Source organism: Lepidochelys olivacea (assembly GCF_965140295.1).
Source record: "Lepidochelys olivacea isolate rLepOli2 genome assembly, chromosome: 8".
In the NCBI taxonomy this organism is placed as follows: domain Eukaryota; kingdom Metazoa; phylum Chordata; order Testudines; family Cheloniidae; genus Lepidochelys; species Lepidochelys olivacea.
Window position 1 is genome coordinate 56,634,410 of NC_140418.1, and position 12,075 is coordinate 56,646,484.

At 42.1% G+C, this 12,075-nt stretch overlaps 1 protein-coding gene across 1 annotated transcript in view; it reads left to right on the forward strand.

Annotated features, from left to right (window-relative positions):
* Positions 1 to 12,075, forward strand: part of HMCN1 (hemicentin 1) — a 325,574-nt gene that overhangs the window by 150,370 nt on the left and 163,129 nt on the right. The window contains exons 16-21 of the mRNA XM_084636570.1: positions 889 to 1,083; positions 1,857 to 1,955; positions 4,312 to 4,439; positions 6,709 to 6,853; positions 8,366 to 8,478; positions 11,607 to 11,766. Of these exons, the coding sequence (XP_084492696.1) occupies positions 889 to 1,083; positions 1,857 to 1,955; positions 4,312 to 4,439; positions 6,709 to 6,853; positions 8,366 to 8,478; positions 11,607 to 11,766 (840 nt within the window). The remainder of the gene's footprint in view (positions 1 to 888; positions 1,084 to 1,856; positions 1,956 to 4,311; positions 4,440 to 6,708; positions 6,854 to 8,365; positions 8,479 to 11,606; positions 11,767 to 12,075) is intronic.

Genomic DNA, 12,075 nt, shown 5'->3' on the forward strand with positions numbered 1-12,075 from the left:
CTGCTCATGATTTAAATGTTTCCATTTCCTGACATTGGAAAGACTGACAATTAGAAACCTAGGCTTCACATTAACTTAACCTGTGCTTATTAGTGTAGGGTTGTGCAGATCACTTAACCTTTCACTCTGTCAATAACACCAAACTCCATTCCTCTTTCATCTCCTTTTAAAAATGTCTTGTGCCTTCTTCCATGCAGCTCTGTATTCTTGGAATACTCTCCAGTGTAGTTCATCAAGCCAGCTCCCTTGCCTCATTCAAATCCTTCCTACAACTTTCCCTCCTCCTCACATCTTTTTGCAAAGGTCATGAAAAGTGAAGAGAGGGGAGAAACATTGCCTTTTTTTTAAAGCTGTGCAAGCATGAAGTTGTGCACATGCCACACTGACCTGAATAACCACACAACATTATTGTCACTCTTGTCCTTCCTCTCCTCTTTCTCCAACCCTTTTTGGTCTGACAATGACACTGACTTGTTGCATCATGTTGAATATTGGCCCCCGTTCTGTAAGTTACTCTGTGGAGACAGATCTTTGTGTCTGTATGGAGTCCTGCTTTTGTCAGAGAGGCTCTTTGCTAGTGTAGAGGTCCTCTCATGCAGTGTAACTTATAGGGCTAAGGTCTTAATCTGTAAGCTCATTTGAACAGAATTGGATCTGTTCTTATTTCAGTGAGGTGCCTAGAATATTGTTGAGCACCCTCAAAATAAATAAATGATGATGCAAAACTGCAGTTACAAGGTTTTGCTAAATTTAGAACTTGTTATTTAGGTATTACATGCTGTATGATGGAACATGTATTTGAAATTGTAGTTTAACTTAAACTGCAAAGGAAATACTAATGCCATGTTACTTCTCTGTTTTATGTTCTGTGTACTCTATCTCTTCCAGCTCTCCCAGTTTTCACACAGGAACCTAGTGATGAATCTGTGGATATTGGATCAAATGTGACATTGCCTTGCTATGTTCAGGGTTACCCAGAACCAAAGGTTAAATGGAGACGGCTGGATGGTGCCCCTCTTTTCTCCAGACCCTTTGCAGTTAGTTCCATCAGTCAGCTCAGAACGGGTGCCCTGTCTATTAACAGTAGGTAGAAAAAAATCTATAAAGACAAGATCATAAAATATATACTGTACAAAATGTATTTATCCAAGTTACTGTAATACTCTACTATTCATTTTGCCTTTAACAATGTCAGTTTTTAGTACAGACTAATCCATTAGACACCAAAATTCCACTGGCATTCTGGTGGTAGGGCTGAATGCACTTCAGTTACTATTTGAATCTCTTTGTATTTGAGTGAGAATAATGTCAGTGCCACAGAAGTACAGTGTTTGGGGTAAGATAAAAATTTGGGTCCTGGCCAATTGTTGACACTAAAGATTCCATGGAATCTTTGCAAGAGAAGAGGATGTTAAGTCCATTGTTTGTGCGAAGTCCTAGTTTGGGTAGCTATTGTACATTCTGCCTGCTGTTTCTTCTTGCAGCTTCAGTTGGCTATTGTATTCTTCACCTCCTGTTCTAAACAGTTGTGCGGTATTATTCTGTGGTGTTAAACAGCTGCCTTGTTCCCTCCCAGACATAGCTATATTCTTAGGTGGGTGAAGTGATTCCAGTAGGTATACTGTTTGTAAATTGCATTAAAATCCTTTGGGATGAAAAGCAGTATATATATACATAATGCGTTATTCTTCTTCAAGTTCTCTTATATGGACATTGCTTCTCTCCATTGTGGCCAGTGACAAGGAATGGTCAAGTAAAATTATATTAAAAGTGAAATATTTTTGCATTGCAACTTTGAGTGCAAAACAGTTTAAGACAATGCAATCTAGTCCTTTTTTAATTTAATTTGTTTTTAGATTTGTGGGTCAGTGATGAGGGAACTTACATCTGTGAAGCTGAAAACCAGTTTGGAAAGATCCAGTCACAGCCAGCCACAATAACAGTAACAGGACTGGGTAAGGCGGGTTAACATCTTAATCTAACCTAGCAAAAGGATTGACTGATAGAGGTTCTATAGCTGTAATATATTTGACCACTCTTTCTTTGGATATGAGCCCAAACCAAATACCTTGAATTGAAACACCCCCAAATTCTGATGGTATTTGAAATCTGATCCTAGAATTGAATCTGAACTTAGCAAATGCTCCCTCTGTTTATATTGGGGTGAACAAAAATCCTGAATGTGAATACTTCTGAACTTTGGGGTGTGGGAATTCCAGACTTGAATTAAGTGCCATGAACCCATTTCTAATTTCCATCTATTGCCAATAATTTTATTTTTATATAAGAATTAATTAATAAAAAAGTTAATTTCTTCTGTGTCCAAAATAGAAGAATCAGTTTTTTTAAATTAGAACTAACTGTATGTTATGAATACAATTTTATTTAAAATTAGAAATAATAAGACTAATTCTGTGCTGATTTATATCCAGTGCAGACACTTGAGTCCATTGGGGCTGTACAGTGGGTAAGCCAGTGCAGAATCTGGACCTTAGTGAGAACTATTCCTGTCCAAGAGTATAATTTATTTTCATATAAATGTGTTCAGAAGTTTTGGGCCTGTTCCTTTTCCCAGAACTCCCCTTAGCTTAAATAAGAGCAGGATTAGGCCCTTGGTTATGTCCTGATGGCCTTAAGCTTCTATACTGAGTTCAACACCTTAAGGGACCCTAAGTAGGATTTTCAAAAGTGATTGAAATGGCCCACCACTGTTCCCATTGAAGGCAATGGTAAAACTGCCATTAACTTTAATGCGAGCAGAGCTTTTGAAAATGCCACCCAAAACTTGTAACCTAGTCTACAAATCTTCATGCATAGTTTCATACACATAATCATTTGACAGGAATTCGTAATTTGTAAGAAAATAGGATGTGTACTTGCAAATCAGACTTGTGTGTATATGTACACACCTATACTAACTGAAATAGGAATATCTACATGGAACAGTATAAACCAAAATCATTGAGTTTTGCACATTAGAACATTTTTTTATATTTTGACTTGATGCAAGACTTGAATTAGTTCCAACTATACTTAATTAAATGGATCTTCAAAAAGGTACTTATCCTTAGTTTTGTTTTATCCTCCTCCTCTTAGGAAAGTTTGTTAAAGGCAGAAAAATCTTCATCATGAAAACGTTTTGTGGTGGGGAGTGGGAGAGGTTTCCTGCCATAATTTATCTTAAAAACTGAAGGTAGCAGGGAGAGTGCTCAAGGCAACTTCTTGATAAAATTGGAGTATAAGAAATCTCTCTGATTTAAGAACACAGTGAATGTACAGTTTGTACAAGAGTTATCTTTAAGTAACTGGTTTTATCGTAGAGAGTGGGTAATGAAAATAATTAGACATAATGCTGTGAAATGTGTACGTTTGTATGAGGAAGTGAATGGGGGTCCATCTATGCATCCAGTAAAGTGTTTATTATCTTGGACCACATGTCAGGAATCTTTACATTCATAGCAAGCAGCATTTTATAAACAGTGAATTTTTGACCTATCTAAACGTTCTGTTTAATCTCCGCTATTTCAAGGTCACTTTAAAAAACAAACAAACAAGTGAAGCTGTTTATGAACTGGTATGCAATCTGTTAGATGTTTATTGGCATCCAGAACTTTCTGTCGGGCTATGGACCTTTCCCATGAGACCTAATAGCTTGTGCTCAGAAGGGAAGTCACCTCCTGGTCATGGCTCTTGTGAACCTACCTATTGCTATTCCTAGAAATTCTGCTACCAACAAGAAATAAAAAAATATTTTGACTTTACATCAGTAGGATTTTTGAGTGAACAGGAAATACAGTGTCAAGCCCAAAGGGAATATATATATATATTTTAGAGCTTTGAATAGACAATCTCTGAACTATGTTGACTGACTGTTTGCTCCAACCCCTGCACTGATGGTCTCTTCACTTCAGCTTCACTTCACACCTGCCTCTCATGCTTTCCTCCTTTTTCTCTTCTCTCCTGTGCTGTGTCCCCATTGTCCTCATACCTTCATTGTCCCCCTCCCTTCCTTCATCTTTACATTTAGCTAGTTGTCTCTTGACTAACCCCCATGCCTCCCCCCCCAAGTATATCTTGGCACTAACATGACATTTGCTGGCCATCACGTTGTTCACTCTGCCTTTACTCTAGCCTTTGTCTGTCTTGTATATTTAAATTGTAAGGTCTTCTGTGTTTTTACAGTAGCTAGCGCAATGGGGCTCCATTCTTGGTTGGTCCTTAGGCACTATGGTAAATCGTAATGATAGTAAGGAGTATTTCATTTTCTGCAAGCACATAGAAATGCCTAAATATCTTTTTTTAAAATTCAAGTTGCACCTCTAATTGGAATGAGCCCAGCAGTAGCCAATGTAATTGAAGGACAGCAGCTTACTTTGCCTTGTGTACTGCTGGCTGGAAACCCAATTCCAGGGCGGAGATGGATTAAAAATGATATGGTGGTAAGAGAATCTTTTTTTATTTGTATGTATAGTCTTGCAGTTTCATATTTCCTGAGGGAGAAAATATGCATTTAACATTTTAAGGCATGATATAAACTTAGCACAGTGTAATATAGCTACTGTTCTTAAGCAATTAATTTTTTTGTGTGGGAGAAGAAAAGTTGTAAATAAAAGATTGCAGCAAATAATTGGTATTTCATCACTGAAGAAAGTGATCACATGAGAGTTCCATGTAAGAAATATATCTGTCAACATTAAGGTTTGCTAGCCTGAGACTCCAGCTGATAGGAACAGAAATTACAATCCATAAAGGGGCAATCCTGGTGGAGACTCATCAGTCAATCATGTGAGAAACAGGCCCTTGGGTTCATTCCCTGATTCCTTGTCGAGCTTTCCAGCTGGGATAGTTCCTTCTGCCCTTGTGGGTATTCTCTCCAGGGGATGTGGCTGGACCCGCATTCTGCCTACATGGGTTTCTCCCTCAGTCGTCACTTCTTCCACAGCGGACTGTCTTGGACCTTGTTGCCCTCCCTGAGGCTCTTGTAGTTCCTGGGGGTAGGGCAAGAAGAGCCCCTTGGTGGATGCTTTCACCTTGGCTAGCCTTCACCTCTGGTTGTCTCGGACTCCTGGCCCATCTGATTTCCTCTTGGCAGCCCTGGCAGGCTGTCAGCAGCTATGTAGTTTTCCATTAAGCTGACCACTTCAGCCAAGGTCTCCAGTTGGTGCTTCAGGACCCATCCTCGTCCCCCGATGGAGAGTTTTGGGTGAATTGCCCCACCAGAATGAGTTTGGCAACCTGCTCCCCCATCCAGGTTTCCAGTTTTAGCCGGCACCAGCAGTGCACCCTCAATCTTTGGGCCACCATGTGGGGCTGGACTGCTGACGGATACTTCTCTTCGTGAAAGCAATGATGGTGCATCTCCTCTGAGGTATCAAAGTAATGAAGGATGGTTGCCTTGACTCTGGGGTAATCCTGGATGGTTGTTGGGTCAAGCCCCCAGTAGGCAGCTAGGGCAGATCTGATCAGATGAGGGGCCAACAAGATGCCCCTATGCTCCAGGGCCCATGGGAGTGCTACTGCTACCTGATCAAAGGAGGTAAGGAACGTCTCCAGGAGGTCACCATTTTTGTAAGCTTCATGGGAATTTGTGTGGCCAGCAGGGTGGGGTCCCTTCTGATGAATCCCATGGAGACAGGAAAAAGGACAGTATTTGTTCTACTCGGCATTGCTGCTGCTTCTGTGGTTGTACTGCTAGGTCTCTAATTAACCATTGCGCCATCTGCGGCTGCTGTTGGAAGGCCAGCTGCTGTTGTTGCTATTGCTTCCGGTTTTCTGTAGCCAGTTTTGATAATTTATCCAGAGCCATATTTTTTTAAACAAAGTCCCATCTCCTTATACCAGAGCAGATCAGTCTACCCGTATTCTCCTCCAGTTGTCATGAATCTCTCATGGTAGTGCGTCCCCTTGACACTCCATGGGGAGTGCACGCACATGAGTCCAAGTACTCCACCTTACCCCAGTGCGTGCTATGGGACATCTTTTTAGCAGGTGGGTGGTCACCTTCCAGCCAGAGCCTCTCAATTGTCTCATCCACTCTCTGTGTCCACCTAACAGCCTGTAGTTAGCAAAACGAGTTAAGCAAAAGAAAGACAAAGAAAAAACTGTGACCAGCTCCCTCCAGGATATGGGACTCTCTTTCTTCAGAGGGGCTCTGGGGGAATCAATGTCTGCCTCAGTGTTCAGTGGGCTCCAGTGCCCCTTCAACTCGGGTCCTTCACCCTCTTTCTGTGAGGGCAGCGGCTCTGGAGGCTGTCTGTCCTCTCTCCAGGGCTGCTGATGCTTAACCGTCTGTTTCCTTCCCATGGTTGCCCCCATCCAGGTCGAGTTCCCTCTTTTTACCTCTCCAGTCCTGGAACAATTTGCAAAGGTGAAAGGCCACTCCAGCCCAAAGCAGCTCCTTGACCCCTTCCATGCTATTGAGCCTGGTCACAAGCACCCATTAACATTAACTGGGAAGCATGTTATGTATATCTACTATGGTATAGAGTAAATACTCTCTTTCTGACTCCAGCACTCAAAATTAGGTGCCTTATTTGATGGTACTGAAATCCTATTCAAAATATATTTCATGTGACAAGTGAAGGAAAGTTCTTTTATATTAATAATTTTGAAAAAAAGTCCTAAGTTATTAAACCAAAGCCAAACACTTAGGGCTACAATACAAGTGTGTATTTTCCATCGTTAAAACTTACCTTCCTCTTTCTCCAGTTGGTCCCAAATCCCTATGTTAATGTTCGCAGTGACGGGAGTCTGCACCTTGAAAGAGTGCGGCTGCAGGATGGAGGGGAATATACCTGCATGGCAAGTAATGTAGCTGGGACAAACAACAAAACTACCACCGTCAGTGTATTTGGTAAGGGAAATCGTCTCAGGGCTTCCATTTGTTTGCAAAATAAGGTTGCGCTTTTTGGAAGCAGTAGCTTGTGGAGAGAACTTTTTTAAATTTAAAATTACAATAATACCTCAAATTTATTGGGCGCAATGGAGTTACACTGTGGAGTAATGCAGTGGAGAATCAGGACTCTGCACATAATGCAGTTAAATGATCAAGCCTGCCCCTTTTGAAAAAGAGGACAAAAAAGACTTTTGACATCCTTAAAAATCTTCCTATTTAATTGTGTACAAGTGATGGGTTTTGCAGTCTCCCTTACTTTATTAGCAAAACAGAGACACAAGTGGAAGTTTATTGAAATACTTTGCCAAGTGCTGTCAAAGAGGTTACATAACTATTAAAAGGAAGCGCAACTCATGAGAGTACAGTGTTTAAAAATAAATTGTTTGGCAAAGCTGTATTTTTAATACCATCAAAAATGGCAGTTTCTCACTCATAGTGAAATGAATGTTTGCACTGTAGTGACCCTGTAGTGTCATGGTCTAAAATTCTTACATGTTAAATTAATCAAGGGAGACATATTTTAAATTTCATTGAGAATGCTGGAACATCCTTTTCAGTACAAAACTGCGCACTATACATGTCATATTAGCCAGTGCTTTGCAACTGTTTTGAGTTTGACAAACTCTCTCTTGTGAGCAGCTTTTTGGGAAGATTTTTCAGATCTTGGGAACATGAGGTGGGGTGAAAAAGTTGGTATGTGTTGTTAAAGAGTCTAGGATATATGGGTAGGATAGTCTAGGAATATGAAGCCTTTTTGTCTCTGTCACTAAATAGGAATCAGGCCAGTTTGACAGTGAACTGAAGTCTTTATTATCTTTTGGATGTTTGGGGTCTGTGAGAAATGATTTGGCGTTCTCAGTCAAGTTGCTGCAAAAGCCAGTCCATTCCCTACAAGACTTTTACTAGCATTTTTAACAACTAAAGATTGAATGAGCATGGTGAGTGACCTACCTCTTGCCCTTGGGCCTGGCGTGGTCTGTCCTAGAGAAGTTCCCTACTGATGGCAGTGATTTCATCAGCAGATAAGCTGCATCCATTTTCACTGCAAGTGCAGACGAGAACAAATCGTGCCCAGCACCATTTCAGAAAACATTGCTTAAAACCTTCTTGGAGGATGTCCTAACCATGGCTTTCTGACATGATGCTGAACATAGTCTGTCATGGTTTTTACACATTCTAAAATTGTGTGCACCCAAACTAGTATTTAACCTGTTGATGACACTCATTGTCAGCATCAGGTAATTTTTGTACTGTAGACCACACCTTAGGGGTGGGTAGCGTCAAGTCAGTGTTGAGTCATTGAGGGCAGAGTGAAATTTCCCAATTCCCTATTCTAATAGGTATTTTCAAGGTCCGCTTTAAGTAGATTGAGTCTTCTTTGCTGAATAGCAGTTGATTGTGTACAGAATACAGTGTGATAATTATACCATGGTTTAAAATATGTATCTGTGTGTATGTATATCTTTTTAGTTCTACCTATCATTCAGCATGGACAGCAGATATTCAGTACAATTGAAGGAATCCCAGTAACATTACCGTGCAAAGCAAGTGGAGTTCCTAAGCCATCCATCATCTGGTCCAAGGTAACTTCTAAACTTTGAGCTGTTTATGTTAAAAGATGAACTGGACACATGATTTAGCTATAACAGGAGCTATGTACTATGAAGGCAGCCAAAACTTTCTCTGCTAAGGGACCTAGAAAACACTGTTTATTCATATCTGCTTCTGTTTTTCCAAGCAGTACTATCTCGCTGTGACACATTCACACACTTTGAAAAGCTAGAAAGATTTTATTAGTTATCTCTGGATCCTTTTTTTTAAAGCCTTGGAAATGTTAATATAATTATTGTGATTTGAAAAATTAGGGATGGGCAAACTGCCATAGATTGAGAGTTCATTTTGGAAGCTTATTTAAAGTGAATTTCTGCTCTGAAAAGTGAGTATGTAATAATGGCTTCTTCAGGGCACATTAAGTAACCGATTGGAACTCAGTAAACAATTCTGTTCATGGTGCTCAAGAAGGAATAGAGTCCAGTTCAGTCTCTCTCAACTGTGTTGGCTTTACAGGGCTAAAGGTAGTAAAAAAGCAATAAAAGCTTATTTTTGTCATTACAGTTATTAAATATGATTCTTGATGCACATAGGGAGCAGACCTTTTGAGTAAGAAGGTGCCTTTTTAGTCTTATTTCAGATTAGAATGACAATTTAAGACATGTGTGACAGGGTCAGGCCAGATGGCTATAGGAGAGTAATAGAAGGCAGATGTATTAGCCCCAGGTTAAGTAGATCCCTTTTTCCTGGGTAAGGTAACAGGGAAGGTTCCAGAACAATCAGGAACCTTCTGGAGACAATTAAGACAGACAGGCTGATTGGCTGCCGGTGTTCTAACGAAGAAGCTTCTAGAATCAATTAAGGCAGGCTAATCAGGGCACCTGGGTTTAAAAAGGAGCTCACTTCTGTTTGTGGTGCGCATGTAAGGAACTGGGAGCAAGAGGCACTAGGAGCTGAGAGTGAGAACGCATACTGTTGGAGGACTGAGGAGGACAAGCATTATCAGACACCAGGAGGAAGGTCCTATGGTGAGGATAAAGAAGGTGTTGGGTGGAGGCTATGGGGAAGTAGCCCAGGGAGTTGTAGCTGTCACACAGCTGTTCCAGGAGGCATTCTAGACAGCTGCAATCCACAGGGCCCTGGGCTGGAATTCGGAGTAGAGGGCGGGCCCGGATTCCCCCCAAACCTCCCAACTCCTGGTCAGACACAGGAGGAGTTGACCTGGACTGTGGATTCACGAAAACGGCCAAACTGAGGGCTGCCATGAAGCTCCAAGGCAAGCAAATCTGCCAATAAGCGCAATACCCACCAAAGCAGAGGAGGAACTTTGTCACACATGGTAGAAGTCTCCAAATCTGTTGAGTCTCCAGAATTAGGATGGAAAGCTCGCAGGGTTTTCTGTTATGATTCCCTGCACTTGCACTCATATTACTTGCTGGAAAGAGAAGCAAAGGGTGGCCCCGGAAACAATGTAGAAAGTTATCCAGATGTTTCAGAACTTCTGGTCATTCCTAAAAACTTTTGGGTCAGAGTTCTTATTGTATCCAAGCCACTTTGTTTTCATCTCTGTTATAATCATTGGGACTGCATTCTACCCTCAGTTACTATTCTGTTGACTTCAGTAGCCTGGAGGTTGTATTGCTGTTATTAAGGGCAGAATTTGGCCTAGTGAATTATATTAAATATGTGGCTATTACATATTCCTCAACATAAAGTTTAAAGCAGCAGTGTCCAATTGAAGTCTATTGTCCCAGATCAAGTACTCAGATCCTTACTTATATACAAGTGAGCCAAATTCTCTTCTCAGTTATGCTGGTGTTATCCAGTCAACTTTAATGATACAGGTAAAGCTGAAAATTTGGCTGATAATCTGTATAAAAGATACATATATATATATATATATATATATATATATATATCTGTCTAAATGAGTATTTGTAGATAGTTAATATAAACACGTGTAAGGCATATAAGAATATGTACCATTGTTCATAAGTTTGTAGGTTACATAAAGTTACTGTGCATTACAAATAGCTTCCTGAGTGCTTTCTTAGCCTTGTGTCAGAAGTCCAGCTCTTTAAGGAGCCTTACACCTGGAACATATTTTGGGGGGCGAGTTTAATTATTCAATCCTTTGAGATGCAGTTTGAGATGTACCATCAATAACAGTCTTGAGATGCAGGGGGGTGGGCGGAAGCAGCAATGGATTGGACTAGATCAGGGGAGGGCAAACTATGGCCTGTGGGCTAAATCTGGCCCATCAGGGCTTTCAATTCAGCCTGCAGGATTGCCAGTCCTGTGGCCAGCAGGGCTAAGGCAGGCTCCCTGCATGCCCTGGCTCTGCGCCGATCCCGGAAGCGGCCAGCACCAAGTTCCTGAGGCTCCTGGGGGAAGGGGGGGGGCAGAGGGCTTTGTGCACTGCCCTTGCTTGCAGGCACTGCCCCCTGCAGCTCCCATTGGCTGGGAATGGGGAACCGCAGCCAATGGGATCTTCGGGGGTGGTACCCACAGGCAAGGGCAGCATGTGGCTGAGTTGCCTGTCCCACCCCACCCCCAGGAGCTACTGCCGGACATGCTGACCACTTCCGGGAGCGGTGCGGGTCCAGGGCAGCCAGGGAGCCTGCCTTAGCCCCGCTGTGCGCTGCTGCCACCCCGGAGCCACTCGAGGTAAATGGCGCTGAGCCAGAGCCCACACCTCTCCTGCACCCCATACCCTAACCCCCTGCCTTGAGCCCCCTGCATTGAGCCCCCTGCTGTGCCTCTCCTGCACCCCAATCCCCTGCCCTGAGCACCCTCCCACACTCCGCAACCCCTCTTGCACCCCAACCCCTTGCCTTGAGCCCCTTCCTGCACACCACAACCTCCCCCTCACTCCCTCCCACACCCCAACCCCCTGCCCCAGCGCTACATTCATGACCCTGCATACAATTTCTCCACCCGGGTGTGGGTGGAGAAAAGTTTGCCCACCCCTAGACTAGATAAACTGTTCTGAGCTACTTTTAGCCCTAACAAGTTTGATACTTCTAATATTTTAAATGTTTTTATTAGGCTTCATTTTAGCTTTGGAAGCTTTGATTTCTATTTGATCCGGCACTTGTACATTGCTATTTTGTCTGAAAAAATGCATAGGGTTTTTATAATTTTTTTTTATTTTGCACAGAAAGGAGAGCTGATTGCTCCCCGGAATATGAAATTTTCTGCCAGGTCTGATGGAAGTTTGTATGTAGTTTCACCAGGAGGAGAGGAGACTGGGGAGTATATGTGCACAGCAACAAATGCGGCTGGTTATGCAACACGGAAAGTCCAACTAACTGTTTATGGTAAGTATAAGTTAAAACCAAACATATTTAGCCTCCAGCAAGCTCTGTTTTCAACTGCAAAATGCACTCAGTTGGAAAATCTGAAGTGCAACTCAGGTTTAACAAACTTCCCATTAACCAATATCTAATTGTGGCCCCCAGAGTTGCATGGTAGTGAGATTAGAGGGATTATGCTCCAAGAAGTATGGTTCCTTTAAAGCAGTCTGGTTTGTACAGTTGTCTGGCATTCACTTCTTGGAGCTCTTTGACTGGGGACCTCTGGCCTTATTCTATGATTCTGATTTCATTTATACTGGGGTAAACTGGCAG